This window comes from Oryza sativa, chromosome 12 (genome assembly GCF_034140825.1).
Source record: "Oryza sativa Japonica Group chromosome 12, ASM3414082v1".
Classification (NCBI taxonomy): domain Eukaryota; kingdom Viridiplantae; phylum Streptophyta; class Magnoliopsida; order Poales; family Poaceae; genus Oryza; species Oryza sativa.
The window spans coordinates 14,166,767-14,185,021 of NC_089046.1; the positions used below are offsets into that span (position 1 = coordinate 14,166,767).

At 44.3% G+C, this 18,255-nt stretch overlaps 1 protein-coding gene across 1 annotated transcript; it reads left to right on the top strand.

Moving 5' to 3' along the window:
- Window positions 1–554: 554 nt before the first annotated feature.
- LOC107275459 (putative cyclin-dependent kinase F-2) lies at window positions 555–1,514 on the top strand. The gene has a single exon (XM_015763731.3). It carries the CDS (start codon window positions 555–557, stop codon window positions 1,512–1,514), a length of 960 nt encoding a protein of 319 aa, XP_015619217.1.
- The last annotated feature ends 16,741 nt before the right edge of the window (window positions 1,515–18,255 follow it).

Genomic DNA, 18,255 nt, shown 5'->3' on the forward strand with positions numbered 1-18,255 from the left:
TATGACACCAATAAATCGATTTTCTGGATCCGCCACTGATTTTACGTGATTCTAATTTTATATTTGTTGGAACATAACATGTAATAAATTAATAGTTAAAATATGTTATTAAAGATCGTGTAAAAATATAGGTCTTATAATTTGGAACAGAGGGAGTACTATGTAGGAGTTGCCTAAAATGATTTTCTTTAAGCAATGCCACCATGAACCATCGTACTATTGGAACAGTGGACGACGACACGTATATTAGCTAACATCAACGCGTCTAGAATAAAAAAGGAAACGCTTATAGGAAAGCAAAAGACCGACTCCGATTTAATACGCATGCATGCGTGCGCGTGACTGCGTTCGCGCCAAAGACCGCATCGGACTCCGACTCACGTTGCCACGCGCGTGCGTACTGCGTACGTAGCCAGCCAACTATATATATATTTGCTACCGCTCTCCTCCTAAACCCGTTTGCATTTGCGTCATATCGACTCGGTCCTCGACTGCCACGAAAGAAGAGGACGGAAAAGAAAACCCTAGCTAGCTACCTATCTCGATCGGTGGCCATGGCGATGGCGACGACCAGCTCCTCCGTCGTGATCAGCCGCTTCGTCAAGCTCGACGAGCTCGCCTCAGGAGGCTGCGGCATCGTCTACCGCGCACGCGACCACCGCTCCGGCGAGATCGTCGCCATGAAGTGCATCCGCTCGTACCGAGATGACTGCGGGGAGCTCGTCGACCGCTCCGACTTCGACCGCGAGGTCGCCGCCATGGAGGCGTGCAGGGGCCACCCCTACATCGTGCAGCTGCGCGCGCACGGCCGATGCGACGACGGCGAGGCCGTCCTCGTCATGGAGTTCGTGGGGCCAACGCTTCGTCACGTCCAGAGGCGCTCGACGCGGCGGTCGGAGCTCGAGGTCCGCGTCGCCATGCGGCAGCTGCTCTCCGGCGCCAAGCGCATGCACGACGCCGGCCTCATGCACCGGGACCTCAAGCCGGACAACGTCCTCGTCGACGCGCGCGGCAACCTCAAGATCTGCGACCTCGGCCTGTCGCAGAGCACCGCCTCGCCGCCGCCCTACTCCAACCCGATCGGCACGCGGTGGTACTGCGCGCCGGAGATCCTCCTCGGGTCGACGGACTACGACGAGCGCGTCGACGCGTGGTCGCTCGGCTGCATCATGGCGGAGCTCCTCGCCAGGAAGCCGCTGTTCCGCGGGAGCTCGGACAGGGAGCAGCTCGGCGAGATCGTCGACGTCCTCGGCGTGAACGACATCAAGCGGTGGCGAGGCTACAAGGGGCAGCGGCTGCTGGGAGGATGCGGGCCGGACAGCTTTCTTCGTGGCTTCTTCCCATCTCCGGCCGACGCCAGGATGCTCCGCCGGCCACCATTGTCGGAGGCTGGGTTCGAGGTGTTGAGTGGACTTCTGACGTGCAACCCGGAGAAGAGGATGACGGTGGCGCAAGCACTCCGGCACCGGTGGTTCAAGGAGGCCGACAGTGCCAGCCTGAGACATCGCCGGTAGGAAAGAGACAGAGCTAGGGCAAGCTTGAGTGCAATACTTCGTTGCACGGACATGAACGATGAGGGTTCAAAGGCTGGCTGCATTGTGCCATTGTCACCTTTGCTTGTTGTACACAACTGTGTATATATATATATATATATATATATGTGTGTATATATATATATATATATATTTGTCAAGAAAAGAAATTAATCGCATTGCTCTCCTACAAATATTGGCATTAGATGTACACAGGAAATTATGACACCCTAAGAAACTAGCTAGAGGTTAAGAAGTGAGAAAACACGACAGTTGTTTGCTCCCCTGTGCTCTAACTTTGCACAACGCAAAGTACATCAGGACGACAGATATACTAGTCACCTCGCCATTAGAGATTGCACTGTGGCGTTGGCTCCAAAGCAGAATATGAGATACCATGCTGATTTGTACCTCGAACCATACTATGCTCCAAAGCAGTTGCTATATGCTGGAGTGATGTGGTTATAGGACGAAATTAAGATCCCACCAGGTCTCAATCGATAATGTTTTAATGGAATCAAGGATTATCAAATCGTCATCACCTCTCACCACTACTTGAAAAAAAGCACATAGAAGTCGGCGCTATAGGTGCCGGAAGTGCCGAAACTGATACTTATAAACCTTTTCCCACCTCCTCGGGCTGAAAACACAAAAAAATAGCACATTTAAGCAACTGTAGGTGCCTTTTTTTAAAAAAAAATTGAAATCTTCTAGATCCGGCGGGAGGGGAGGCGACGGCAACGACATTGCGGCGGTGGGAGGGAATCTGCGAGCACCCCCCCCCCTCGCCAGATCCGATGAGAGTGGAGGAGCCTGCAGCAGCCTGCGGCGGTGGGAGGGGAGGTGGCGGCAGTGGGCGGCGCCCTCCCCTCCGCCACATCCGTCAGGAGGGGAGGCGTCGGTGGCGGCCTGCGGTGGCGGGAGAGAAGCGGTAGCGGGAGGAGAGGTAGCGATGGCAGGTGGCGCTCTCCCCTCCGCTAGATCCTGTGGGAGGGGAGGCGACGGCGGCGGTGATGTCCTCCCCAACGTCGCACATTCTTCGTGTTCTTAGTTTTCTTAGTGTTCTTGAATGATCTTGGATGTTCTTGGATTGGTTGGGGTGTTCTTAGATGTTATTGGATTAGTTAGGGTGAAGGGGAGCTGCTTTGAGGCGATGCATCGAGCCGATCTTTTTTTTTTATTCGTGGAACCTCAAAGGTGTCGGTTCTAAACCGGCACCGGAACCAGCACCTATTTGCTCTCTACATCAGTGCCACTTTCCAAGTGCCGATATGAGAAATCTGGCATTTTTGTGTGGTTCAATCGGCACCGATGAAGGTTTCTACAGTAGCACGCTTATATCATAGCCTACCGTCCATGAATGATTTGTCTTAAAGGGGAATGTATAAGTTTCACATCATGGACTGGAGATAGTTATGGCGCACACCAACTTAATTTGTATATAAGAAAATATATAGAAATGCTCTCTTATAGTAACCAACTACTCCGTGGTCCCTGCTCAACCACAATATCGACATTAATAAATGATTCACTCATATCCCGATTTTTAACATGCTTGTAGCCTCTCTAGATCGAGTAGGAACACCAAAAACCAGCTGCCCCGAATTATAACATGTCTCTCTGAGATCCCTCGGTCATTGGGCAGACTTGTAGAGGAAAAATGGGCTCACTTGCATCGCTACTTTGCTCTCAACGGTGAAGTCAAAAACACTCAAATATATTTTAGTGTATTTACCAGCACGGGCTAGCTAATCCGTTCTCGGCCACCGCCACTGCCGACGGATCCACCCACGGCCGCGTCCGACGCCGCTTCCCCCCCCCCCCCCCTCAGCCAAGGCGTCCTCTCTCTGGTCGGCGCCTCAGCCGCGACGCCCTGCCGCCGGCTGGCGGCACCCTTCCCCCAACAGGCGGCGCCCTACCTTGGCGGTCGGCGCCTCAACTGCGGAGCCCTTGCACCGCCCTCCTCCGGCCAGCGGTGCCCTTTCCCCGGCGGTCAGCGGCACACGGCAGCGGGGCATTGGTGTCCTCGGCTCCGACGAGCAGTGGTGCCGGTGATTTGGTTTTTACTTTTTATTTTTTTGGATGATTTTGCTTCATTTTTGTTGGATTTGTGATTTAGTGAATTTGTGGTGATTCAGATGAATGGATTTGATCTCCAGTTCATGGGGTGGTGGTTTGATCTGTATGTGCGTAAGGGACGGGTGATAATCTGCTAAACTCGAGTAGGAATCGGTGTGGTTTTTTTATGCGGTGGGAAGAATATGGTTTTTTTGATGCGGTGGGAAGAATAGCGCCAGATTAGATCAGATAAGAAATCGGATGCGGTGGGGAAAACGGAAAACGCGGTGCAGTGGGAAAAACGGAAAAGGGGACGGAAAAAAAGTGACGAATGAAAAAACGCGCGGGTGAAAAGAGGTGACGAAAGGAAAAATACTAATCTTTTAATTAGTTAAGATACCTATACTAATCGGGCACTTTTATGAGCTCTCACGTTAATTAGAAAGATCTAACCGTTGATTAAATAGATGGTGCAATATTAACCATTGATTTAAAACATAACGTGGGCCACGTTTTAAGCCCATCTAAATAACCATTAGGGTGCGCAGTTCTTCAGAGGAAATAAGAGATGCATCTAAATAATCTGCTACTAATGCGCGAGATAACCGGTTCTATATACAAAATGAGAGGAGGATTATTTGGATCGAACTCTGCAAAGAAACCGTGACATCGACGATGGGAGACGCTCCAGGTTGCCTTCGTCCCGATCTTCATCTAATTTCATCTTTTAGATCCTGACCAGATATTTGGTATTTGAGAACACGTGCGTAAATTTGTTTTCCAATCAAGTTTAGTTTTTTTATGCCCCCATCTAATCTTCGTGCTTACCAATAATACCCAATCATATTAATCACTAATGGTTTGTGTAAGCAGAATAATCATGCGTACACGTATGGCAGAGCCTCTACAGACGACAGAAGAGCTAGCTTTCTTTGGGATCAAACTTGCTTGCTACACATAGGCTGTTGATATCGCTTCCATTGCACTAAAGAAGATTACACAGGCTGATAGGCTGCTGATATATTTGGCCATATGTCTGATAGTTGAATCCGTTGCACTGAAGAAGATTTATTCGTGGTCGACATACACATCCGTAGATTACATGCACAGGTATTTCGTCGAATTTGCATGTTCTATTCAAGACATATTTCTTTTTTAGTTTGATTGAAATAATAAATTATGTTGCTGATTTTTTTGGTTTTGAATTATATCATAAGTGCATGGTTAAGGTAATCATGTCAATTAATTAGAAAAATCCCAGACTCAACTATAAAAAAAAGGTATTTAATCTTAGTTTTGAAACAAAGAACATATATATTAATATATTTTCTGTATACACGGTTGAAACTACTCTCTCCATCGCAAAATACAACTTCTAGCATTCAAAATTCAACCAAAAGTAAATAACAACTTTACTTTTAAAAAAATACGACAACTTCTCTACTAATATTTTTTTCTCAATCAATTATAACCTTCCCCCAATATAATTCTACCTACTTCCTTCATATTTGTGTCATACCCTAAAATTTATTATATTTTGTGACAGATAATTTTCCCTATGTCTTATTTGTGTATATATATATATATATCCATATGACTACTGTATGTAGTCTGCAATTTATTGTTATTTTTACATGCCGTTACAGTTTTATCATCATGCCAATTTTTCTGACAAACAATACCTAGCAAAATATTGTGCCACGGTAGCAAAAAACTCAACTCCTTAAAAACTAAAATTCGGATGATTGATACTCTAGGAGAAATAGCGAAACTAGAACAGATCTTTATTAGATTTTCAAATACTGAGATTCTTTCCAAAATAATACTAGACAACAAAACACACCTTGATTGTGATCTTAAACAATGCATTCACGCATTAATGCAGGTTCACCTCACACGTCTCTGTTCTAAGTATATATTTACATCTCCCATTAAGCACCACCATGTCTTTTTGACATAACAAAATTTCTTCGACCGATAGAAGCGGTCACACTTTTTTTTCTAATCTTTGATCACAGTTATTTGGAAATGTTCTAAATGGAATCATTTAATAATTTAAGCAATGAAAACAGAAAAACTGCACGGCCAGTATTTCAGTTATATGTATTTATCATGAACGTATTAGGATTAAATTTGTATGAAAAATAGAAACTTAGTACATATTTGTAATCAATAATTTTCAATGTAGGAAATATTAATAAAGTTGATTTAATTTACTGTGAACACTAAAGTTACTACTTTGGAACACAAAGTTGAAAAACTCATTTTTATGTATCTAACTGCAGAAAATTATCCAATATTTGTTTATATATACAATTTCCAATATGATAAAATTTTTAAATAATTTCAACATATTGAAATACCCGCGTAGAATCTGCCTATTCATAATTCCTTATTTCCAACACAATATGCATTCGAGCTAAACCTTTTTGAGCAAATGAAACAGTATTTACCAATATGATTCAAGTTCCAATTTTGATATTTGTAGATGTTTCCAAAATTTCAGAATTAATAAATATCATGTTGAAACTAATAGACGTTGAAGAGTTAGTAGTTTATTGTAATTCTGAAAATTTGAAAATAATAAAGTGATTTGTAATTGGCATAGACTATTTTTAAAAAATGTAAAGCACTTGGATTCAAATGGATTATAAGTTGTTTTTGACTTTGATTAAAGTGAAACTGCTCCAAGTTTAATCAAGTTTGTAGAAAAAAATAGTAAAATTCTCAACCGAACACAAATATATTATAAAAATATATTCAATTATAGTTTTAATAAAACTAATTTGGTGTTGTAAATATTACTATATTTGTCTATAAACTTAGTCTAACTACAAACTTAATACATAATTAAAATATATTATTTGTAATATCACTAACAATAGCCCGTGCAACGCACGGGGTGGCGGCTAGTAATACTAATCTTCTAAAATTTCACATAAGTTACAGCGCATGCCTTATAACAGACTGAACTGATTCATGAGAATCTGGTAGTCATAGACAGTATGAAAAAAAAAATAAAGTTTAGTCACAACGTCCGTCAAGCAAAAATTCACCCTTTTTCAAATTTATAACCAATACTAGAGTTAACTAGCCCTCTCTCCATTTGTAAGGAAGAAGGTCTTCAAGTCTTCCGTGCCTAAGCTTGAGTGAGCAGCTGGTTCCATTCTGCTCTGAAATTTGAATTTGCACGTTACTGATCAAGCAGAGTAAAAACGGCAGCAGTTAACATCATATATGTTTCGAGGTAACACTGCTTTTCTCCAAAGCATATATAATGTGCTATCATGTTCTTGGCTCTCACTCAGAGCCAATAGAATGTATAGGAAAAATACTCTACCATGGTGTGTGTGTATATGAAATTTTCTCCCCAGCCCTTCTCGCTCGTTATTACTCCACCTTTCGCTCTGTTTTTTATCTTAGGGATAAGTCCATTTGACACCCCTAAACTCTTTGGTTGGTTTAAAACTAGCCCTCAAACTTCAAAACCGGATATTCAACACCCTCCGTATCTCAATACCGTTTAATTTACACCCCTTGGTAGAAAACAAGGTGGTTTTTGCTAAGTGATGCTGATGTGGTGGTCTACTCGGCCAAAAAAAAAAGAAATTGGGCCCACATGACAGACGCCACTTCATCCCCTCCCCTTCTCTCCCTCCCCACATTGCAGAGCACCGGCGAGGTTGATTTCTCTCTCATGCCGCACGAGCGCCGGCGAGCTCGGTCTCCCCTCCCCCGTCGTCCCCACCCGCAAGCGCCGGCGAGATTGAGTTCGCATTCCCCCATTGCCCCCCAACCCCGAGCGCCCGCGAGCTCCGTCTCCCCTTCCCCGTCGTCCCCCACCCGCAAGCGCCGGCGAGATCGAGCTCGCATCCCCCGTCGCACCCCAACCCCGAGTGCCGACGAGCTCCATCTCCCCTTCCCCGTCGTCCCCCACCTGCAAACGCCGGCGAGCCTGATCTTCCCTAATGCCTCCAGCGCAGGAGGCGGCACGCCCCGACGTGCTCGGGCGAAGGCGGCGGCATGGGGAAGAAGCGGCGCTCAGGGAAACGGCGGGAAGCCAGAGGTTGAGCTTGCGGCGCATGGAGGAGGAGGCGCTCGGGGAGGTGGTGGGTGTACCATCATCGGCCGCAGCGGCGCCGACGGCTTGGACATCGACGGATCGACCATCTGCTCCTCCGCGGCAGCCACTCGCTATCCCTGCCTGCCGTGATGACACCGCCTCCGCCCAAAATGGAGCTCGGGACAGGCAATGGCGGCGGTGCGGAGACCTTGACCTGACATTCGCTGAGCTCGGAGAAGACGGGTACAGTGGGAAGCTCGCCCTCGCCGGAGGTACACCTACCCATGGCGGTCCTGGGAAGATGAAAAGGGGGAGAAAGAGCCGAAGAGGATGAGGACGACGTGCTGACATGTGGGCCTCACTATTTTGTACAGTTGGCATCCAATGTGGCATCCTAGTGGACAAAAACCAGGTAGAAACCAGTTTTGGGGGCGTCATTTGCATGGTATTGAAAGTTGAGGGGTTTAGGTGTCCGGTTTTAGAGTTGGAGGTGTGTTTTAGACGTAGTGAAAAGTTTGGGGGTGGACAAAAACCAGGTACAGAATTGTAGGCTGTCTAGATTAATGCCATCATTAAGTTGCTAGCGCTCAATTCCAGCTTGATTAGAATAAGTGAGAGATAAGGATGCAATCTTAAACCGGATTAGTTTGTTGTAATTTTTCTCTTTTTTCTTTTTTTTAATAAATGTTTTTTAGCAACGGGGATCTCCCCTGTTGTGTTTCTTTAAAAAAAAATTCCAGGTTGACTCTGTTTTATAATAACTTTGAATGAAGAAATCTAGTGCTATGGTATTTTCCATGTTTATGTTTCTTTCATTTAATCCTACTTTTGGGTTGCATTCATGTTGTAAGAGTTGATGAACTCATCACCTCATACCCATGGTATGCCATTGACATGATATTTCATCCTACCTTTGTTTTCCAGTTAGAGGCACAATCATCGAACTCCTGTTGTCTAGCAAGCCTATGTACTAGTTGGTCCAAATGTGAGTAAACATACTAGTCACCACCCATCCTCTACTATTCACGAATTAAATTTAAAAATATACCTTTATTTTTCATAATTGTGTTTATATATATGCATGGAGCGGAATTGCGAAAATATACCTAACCCGCGGTGCGGCGATGCGGGAGCGACGTGTAACCGCAGATCGGAGGCGTGGAACCAGTGGTCGTATCGGTCACGCAGGTTGGATGTGAGGGACCGACGCGGTCCCGCATATTGGGCATGCGGCATCGGCGCACTTCGCGACACCGGCTCGGTCCCGCAGAACAGTTGTGCGGGACGGGCTGCCGCAGATTGGAAACGCGGGAGCGCTCTCCTTCCCGATAAAAGCAAATCCAATCACTCCTAAACTTTTGCGAACAGTTAAAACTAATCAACCACTCCTATACTTTATGTCCAATCACACCTAAATTTTACGCACAGTTAAAGCAAATAAGCACGGATTCGTGTGAGTTGGGCGGGACCCCACCGGTGCATGCGCGCGGTCGCGCAAGCTCCCGCGCATTGGGACAGCGGGACCCGTGCACAACGTGAGAATCTCTCCTGAAAAAAGTGTGTTAATAATCTAGAGCTGTTAAAAGAGGTGCCTATACATACGTGGTAGTGCTTAACTGCTGCTGAGATAAGATGGTTCTAAATTAATCACCACAACAGTCAGTACAGGACTATTATTCAGGTTTATTAGAGAGGCACGAGCCATCTGCCATCCCAATGTGAAGTGTCAATTGTGCAACTCTTTACAATGATTAATAGCCCTGGACACAAATTGGCATATATGTGCAACCGAAGCATCGCAGAATAACTGGATTGTTCAGAAGTATACCCAAGCATATCGGCTCGGTGCCGCAGGTTGGGGCTGCGGGACCGTCTCGGTCCCGCGCCTCCGTTTTGCGCGACCGGCCTGGCCGGCCCATGCCACGGGACCGCCTCGGTGCCACTGATTAGGGCTGCGGGACCATTTCGGTCCCACGCTTCCACACCAGGCCGCATAGCCGCGCCGCGGAACCGACTCGGTTCCGCACGCCCAGTCCGCGTGACCGAGCCGATCCCGCGCGCGCGACTGCGTTCCCGCGCCACCAACCTGCGTTACCATATCGCTCCCACGTTTCCAGCGTGCTGAGAAGGTATATTTGTGCCAAACTTTATCGCCCAGGTATATAAATGTAAATATTGAAAAAAAGGTATATTTTCAAATTTAATTCTACTATTCACCACCCATCCTACACTATGTTTGGGTTATTACTTCTAGTATAGTAAGCATATGTGCTGTTGAAAATCTTAAGAGAGAAGATAATAAAACATGAATGTGAGTGTTTGCGTGTCTGAGGAACTCTCAATCGCCACGCCCTTCTCATACGTTTCAGCTCTAGCTGATTGTTAAATACGTGTGTGACTTAAATAATAAGCATACGCGAAAGGGCATATAGCCTAGTCCATAGGAGCGAATACTTTTAGGGACCTGTGTAGAACTCCAAGGTTCTGAGTTTAAATCTCCGTAGGAGTGAATTTTACATTGGGTTGTTTGAGAGGCTAATAAGTTCTCAATTTAAAAAGACTGCGTACATCCGGATGGATGTAGAGAGGGTAAAAAATACTCATCTCTATAATAATAATAATAATAATAATAATAATAATAATAATAATAATAATAATAATAATAATAATAATAATAATAATAATAATAATAAATTATAATAATGCACAATGAGAGTTGAGTATTCTTTACAGTTGCACAGTTTTAGCCAACAGTTTTACACAATTAGGAGAAAGCGCAATGGTAAGATTGTTGTAGTTAGTCAGTCCTTTTGAATGATTTGTCTCTTTATGGAAAAAATTTCACTCAGACTTAGAGATATAAATGGTAGAAAGAGCCCCTACCGTGGCGATTACAGAGAACCCAGAGATCGGCAACAACACGCACAATCTCAGGGAGGAGTTACATGCGATAACAGAAAATGATAGAAGAAAGAAACAAATCTTATCCTATCTTATCTCAACTAACACACTCGTTATCACATGCATGGATAGGAACATATCACAACTAACACCCTCTCCCAATCATAACCTTGATAGGTTAAGATTGGCTTTAAATTTCTCCAAGAGATTTGTTGACAGTGGTTTAGTAAATCCATCAGCAACTTGATCACCCGAAGAAACAAAATCAATGTTCAGTAGTTTCTGACTTACCCTTTCTCTGACAAAATGATAGTCAACCTCTATGTGCTTTGTTCTGGCATGAAAAACAGGATTTGCTGATAAATACTTTGCCCCAAGATTGTCACACCAAATTTTTGCTGCTTGAGGACTCTTAATTCCCAACTCTGAAAGCATAGTCTGTACCCACATAATTTCAGCTGTTGCATTGGCTATTGCTTTGTATTCTGACTCTGTGCTGGACCTTGATATTGTGGCCTATTTTCTAGCATTCCATGATACTAGATTAGAACCAATAAAGATAGCAAATCCACCAGTTGATCTTCTGTCATCTATGCTACCAGCCCAGTCTGCATCAGAGAATCCACTAACTAGAGTGGACCCTGATTTGTGTATATTTAGCCCCATCTTAGTACATGACTTCAAATATCTAAGAATCCTTTTTACAGCTGCCCAATGCACTGTGGTAGGGGTATGAAGAAACTGACAGACTTTATTGACAGAAAATGCTATATCAGGTCTAGTAAGTGTCAAGTATTGTAATGCTCCAACTATGCTCCTAAATTGAGTTGCATCATTAGGACCCAAAAGAGACCCCTCATGTACAGATAGTTTTTCACTTACTGACATAGGAGTTGTGACTGGTTTACAGTTCATCATTCCAACCTTCTTTAATAAATCGGTGGCATATTTATCTTGTGTCAAAACAATACCATTATGGACTTTACTCACCTCAATACCAAGGAAGTAGTGCAACTCTCCCAGATCCTTTAGTGCAAACTCTTCCTTTAAATCTTGGAGAAGAGCCATGGTTCCCCTCTCTGACGAACTAGCTACTATTATGTCATCAACATACACCAGAACAAAGATAGTAATGTCTCCTTTATGTAAAAAGAATGAAGAAGTGTCTGCTTTAGAACCACTAAATCCAAGTTCCATCAACTTTTTACTTAGTCTAGCAAACCAAGCTCTAGGAGCCTGTTTCAGTCCATACAAGGACTTGTCAAGTTTGCAAATATAGTTAGGTTTAGTAACATCGTCAAAACCTGGGGGTTGTTGCATGTACACCTCTTCTTCTAGATACCTATGAAGGAATGCATTCTGAACATCTAACTGTCTGAGACTCCAACCTCTAGAAACAGCTATTGACAGAATTAACCTAATTGTGGCAGCCTTAACAACTGGACTGAAGGTATCTTCATAATCTATGCCATATCTTTATTTAAAACCTTTGGCTACTAGGCGAGCTTTATATCGATCTAAAGATCCATCAGCCTTTCTTTTAATTTTGTAGACCCACTTACAACCAATGATATTTTTCCCTCTCTGAGGTGGAACTAAGTGCCAAGCATTGTTTCTAACCAGTGCATCATATTCAGAGTCCATGGCAAGTTTCCAGTTTTTATTCTTTAGTGCTTCTATGTGATCACTAGGTTCACCAGAACTGGTGAAGCAACCATATCTAACTAGTATATACCTTCTCTTTTCGTATACCGCTTTGGAGACGAGTGCGAGGGCGAACATGTTCTGGTGACGCCTGGACTTCCATCTCTTGATCACCGCCTGCACCATCTGACACGCCTGTACTACCTGCATCGTCATCACTGTCGATGTCAGTGTCAGGAGACAATGTCGTCGCAGACGTGTCTTGATGCTGCTCCCCGGGCTCCTGACGTGACGGCGACCCAGACAGGACAACGTGATCATGAGCCAGCTCCTGGATTGGCTGGAGAGCGGAGTGGAGGGCGCGCTCCCGTGGTCCGCCGGTACGGCGCTGGGGACTGCAGCAGAGTCTGTCGCCGTGGGATTGGTGATGGCAGGCTGCAGCGCATCTTCCTCAGAGTGAGCGCCGGTAGGATTTTCTGTGGCCGCCTGATCTGCTGCATTTTCTTGGGAAGACTGATAAGTGGCATTAGATGCAGCAGGATTATTAGCCAAAAATTGGAATACTTGTTCATCCCCACTAGTAAGTTCAGGTGATAATAGGAGAAGCTCGGAGCGAAGGCGAGCGCCTGCATTAGCATGGAGCTCGGAGAAGGGAAAGATGTTTTCATCAAAAACAACATCCCGGGAAATATATACCCTTCCTGAAGAGATGTCTAGACATTTAAAACCTTTGTGCATATTGCTAAAGCCAAGGAATGCACACCGCTTAGACCGAAATTGCAATTTGTGCTTATTATATGGACGAAGGTTGGGCCAGCATGCACAACCAAACACACGAAGAGAAGAATAATCTGGTTTTTGATGAAAGAATTTTTCTAAAGGAGTGGTGTTCTGGATGACTCTGCTAGGAACACGATTAATCAAGTAAGTGGCTGCTTGAAAAGCCTCATCCCAAAATTTTAGTGGCATATGAGCATGAGATAACAAGGACAGCCCTACTTCAACTATGTGTCTATGTTTCCTCTCAGCAGACCCATTCTGTTGATGAGTGTGAGGACATGACACATGGTGAACAATCCCAATTTTAGAGAAAAAAGAATTAAGAGCTCGGTACTCCCCTCCCCAATCAGTTTGCATAGCTAAAATTTTCCTGTCAAACAGGCGTTCTATCATAACCTGAAACTCCTGAAACTTCTCAAAAACCTGAGACTTGTGTTGTAATAAGTAGATCCAAGTGAATTTGCTAAAATCATCAATAAAACTGACATAATATTTTTTTCTTCCTACAGACTCTGGGGCAGGTCCCCAAGAAAACACAAGTTCTAGGGAATAGTGAGAAACACTAGACGACACAGGAAATGGCAATTGATGACTCTTTGCTTGTTGACAAGCATTACAAACTGACTCATCGGATGAATCTAAACAAGGTAGATTATTTTTATTGACTACTTGCTTAACAACTGATGGAGCGGGATGACCTAAGCGACTGTGCCACCGATGGAAGGAGAGTTTGGTCATGCTGCAGGCTTGCTTCAAGGACGGCTTGGGAAGTGGATAAAGCCTGCTGTTCGATCTCCCTTTAAGAAGAGTTTTCCTAGTGACCAGATCCTTGAGAAAGAAACAATCACGGTGAAGTTCAAGAAAAGCAGAGTTATCATCAACTAAGCGATGCACAGATATGAGACTCTTTTGAGCTTGTGGAACATATAACACATTTTTCAGATGTATATTTCGATTACTAGGGTTAAGAACAACAGTATTACCAATATGGCTTATATCCATACCTGCTCCGCTGGCTGTGTGGATCTGTTCATTTCCATTGTACTTGTCCTTGGTGGTGAGTTTCTCTAGCTCCCCGGTGATGTGATCAGTGGCACCCGTATCAATGTACCAGTTGGTATCAACACCGTAGGATGAGCTAGCTGTGGCGGCTGCAACATGTTTATCATCTGGGACATAGTCCTCATCATACCTGTACCAACAGTCGGTGGCGGTGTGACCTCGCTTGAAGCAGACCTGGCACGTTGGCTTGCGATCTGGTCCTCCTGGAGCACGCCCGCGACCACGGCCGCCACCATTGCCGCGACCGCGCCCACGTGGTGCGCCGCCGCTGCCGCGATTGGTGTAGCCACCGCGGCCTCCTCCATTGTTGCCGCCGCTGCTTCGGTTTGCAAGATTGACAACTCCTTCTTGAGTTCCCCGGTAGAGAGCCATGCGACCCTCGAAGTTGACGACTTGTGAGTATAGATCACTCACAGTCATCGGTTCGGGCCGTGCGCACACGACAGAAATCACCTTGCTGTAGCCTTCGCCGAGGCCAGCGATGATGTGTTGGATCATCTCTTCTTCATCAACTGGGCGGCCGGTGCTGGCAGCCATCTCATCGCCAAGAGCTTTCATCTTGCCGAAAAACTCAGGAAGCGTCATGTTTCCCTTCTTGGTGTTGGTGAGGGCAAAGCGAGTGTTCATCGTCCTTGCCCTGGTGTGCATCGAGTACATCCGCTCGATCGTCGCCCATACCTCAGCCGCCGTCTCACACGCAGCGACTTGCATGAGCACATCCCGTGAGAGGGATGAGAGGAGGTAGCCAAGCACCTGCTGGTCCAAGGCTTCCCAATCCTCAAAAGCTGGATTGGCTTTCTTCGTCGACTTGCCATCGGCTGTGACGGTGACCTCCGCTTCAGGTTTCTCAGATGCGCCGGTCAGGTGACCCTGCAGGCGCGCTCCACGCACGGCTGCGCAGATCTGGACCTTCCATAGGGCGTAGTTATTCTTTCCTAATTTCTCACTCACGGTATGGCCTTGGAAAGGGTTAACGCTAGTGGTGGGAGAGGAAGAAGATGACGCCATTGCTGATCAAGGGTAGATTGGATCAGGGCTCTGATACCATGTGATGTTTTGGGCTGAAACGATCGCACCCTTGCCGTGCGTCGTATCCGTGTTGATATATATGGTAGAAAGAGCCCCTACCGTGGCGATTACAGAGAACCCAGAGATCGGCAACAACACGCACAATCTCAAGGAGGAGTTACATGCGATAACAGAAAATGATAGAAGAAAGAAACAAATCTTGTCCTATCTTATCTCAACTAACACACTCATTATCACATGCATGGATAGGAACATATCACAACTAACAATATAGTTACGATCTGCCACCAACTTTGGGGACGTATTTTTCGCATACACGAGTAAATATAAATAAATGTTCTCTTAAACACATGTACCCAACAACTAGCTCCCTGCTTGACCATAATAGCTGCACCAGAAAATAAACGATTCATTGCAGAGCCAAGCATAATAACATATGCATGTTCGTGAGATCGCAGGGCTTTTTGGCTGACATAATTTCTTCACCAAACTTTCAGAGAAAGACTACTCTCTTTCACCTCAAACTTGCCCGCACTAATTATTAACACAAGGAGTTGCTTGCATGAGAACCCGGTTAATTGCTAAGCCCATAGTAAATAGAGTGGTTTATAGCCTTAGTCTGAGTTCAGCACCACACTATTTTAACTTCTACTTTCTCATTTTACATGCGCACATCTTCTGAATTGTTAAACTTTTATTTCATTTTAAAATATTTCTATAGAAAAGTTGTTTTAAAAAATTATATTAATATATTATTTATTTGTTAAGCTAATATTTTTATTAATCATAACGTTAATGAGCTACCTTATTTTATGGGCTAGAGAGAAAGGATTCGAACCAATATGATTCAAACGCAGTATGCCTATTAAGCAAGCACCCTCTCCTCCTAATCCTCTCTTACTATAAAGTTAGAGCCCACTAAATCTTAAAAATTACCATACAAAGATATCACATCATCATCTAGTAACAATTATTGCATTTAAACATCATACACGCATGTTATATTAATTAGCTTAACATGCAAACATGCCATATTATCATCCACTAACAATTATTACATTTAAACATTATGCAAGCATGTTATATCATTTATAATTTTATAATTTTTTAAATTTTATATATAGCTTTTCATATGCAATCATGTTAAATCATCGTCTTACATATTTCAATATGTCTCTTCATCTTTTTTTTATAATATCTTATATACCTATATATTTCATCCTAATCCTAACTTAGTTAATGTGCTCTCTTTTTTCTCTCATTAAGCCACATCACATTAATTGTTTTATCCTTAGATGATTAATCTATGATCCAAATTATCTTCCTCATTTTTCTTCTCTTATTAAGTTATATCACCTCAATTATTTTTAGCACTTAGATGATTAATCTATGATCCAAACAATCTCCCTTATTTTCTTCTCTCATAAAGCCACATCAACTTACTTTTACATTTCAATCATCATTCTATGTACTATTTAAATTTAAATTATCATAAATCACATCAATTTACATAAGTTTATATTGTCTAGCTTACTTAACTTAGTGCTATCATACTAAACTCTCGCAGCAACGCACGCGCAGGTTTCATCTAGTTTACATATAATAGCAATCTCACTTGCAAGTTCGTCGGTACTAGATCGGTAGCCAGGGCGAGCACACTGCAGTACTTCCTCTTCTCTCGGCCCTGAGTTTTAACAGAAGCAACTACGTCGCGCAGCAATTTCTCTTCACCATCTCTTCGCTCTCTCCAAAGGGCAGAGATTGTATGGGGTGTTGCTGAGGCGAGAGCGCAAGGTGTAGCAACATTGTCAGGGCTGGCCCTGGGCATAGGCCGGTTGTGCGACCGCCTAGGGCCCAGGCCGGATGGGGCCCATCACTTACCCTCCCCCTTCCTTTCTCCCAGCCCAAGCCGCAGCCGCAGGCAGCCCAGTCGTGCGCTAATGCAGCAATCAGCAGAGTCACAGGCGCGTGCGCATCACTTAATCTACACACATCGCGACTCGCGAGACCCGAGACCACGTCGCTTCGTTCATCGTCGCGGCGTCGCCGATGCCCTACCTAGACCATAGTCCGCGAGATCCAGTCGAGAGTGCCAGACGCCGAGATCGCTTGTTCGCCTTGCACCGTCGCTGCCTCTAGGCTCTAGCGCCTGATCGGCATCGCCATCGCCCGGCCAAAGCAGCAAGGCGGTGGCTGCCTGGCTGTCTCATGGCTGCCGGGCTGGAGGCTCGTCGTTGGCTGGTGCCTGCCCGCCTGATTCATGTGAATGTCGTCGGCAGAACATCATCGGCGCCCATCACCTCTCCTGTAGGGCTCCAGCAGTCCTGAAGGTATAAGTCAACCAACTGGCTTTATGCGGCTATGCCTCTATCAATTTCAATTCATAGTTATTGTTATATAATTTACTTCGCAATTTCACTATTTCAGGGTTTACAATGTTAAAAAAACGCTTGTCGGGTGCTTAGAAAAGAAACAAAAGAAAACAAGAATTTCAATTAATTGATTCGCAAAAGGGACTTGGGATATTTGTGGTCTCCTATTAAGGTATTCATACTAATTTGTTTATACGGTGTTTTTTAGTTGTCAATTATACTATCGATATTATTTATTAAGAATAAATTGCTCTATTGCAACTTGCAAACTGCTTGATTTATTATTTACCATATTAGAAATATTTATTTACCATGTGGTATGTGCTTTATAGAGTATATATTAGAAATAAAAAAAATTAACCTTAACTCCCTAAGGGTCTATAGTGTCAAGTTCGTCTAGGGCCTCCCAAATATCAGGACCGGCCTTGAACATTGTAATGAAGAAAACAGACACCAAATTCCCAACTTCTCTCACCCCTATATCAAGTTGTCACAACACCTATGTTAATTATATGACTAGAAGGCATGGAGCCTGGTGCTGTAGACTATATAGAGACTCGGACGGTGGTACACTTGAATGCAAGAACAGCTGTCCAGCTAGATTTGCCGTATTCTCTGATCGTGCACATGCTCAGATAGATGATCTGTTATCTTCTTTTTCTTTTTTCTTTCGTCTTATGTCAGTCTTCGCTAGGCAGCTAAGAAGAAACCGTCCTAAATAGTTAGTAGTTCTTTTATGTGATAAGAAAATTGTTGTACGTACGATAAACTTGATACAATCCAGTCATGCATGATAATTGATTGGGCCATGGAA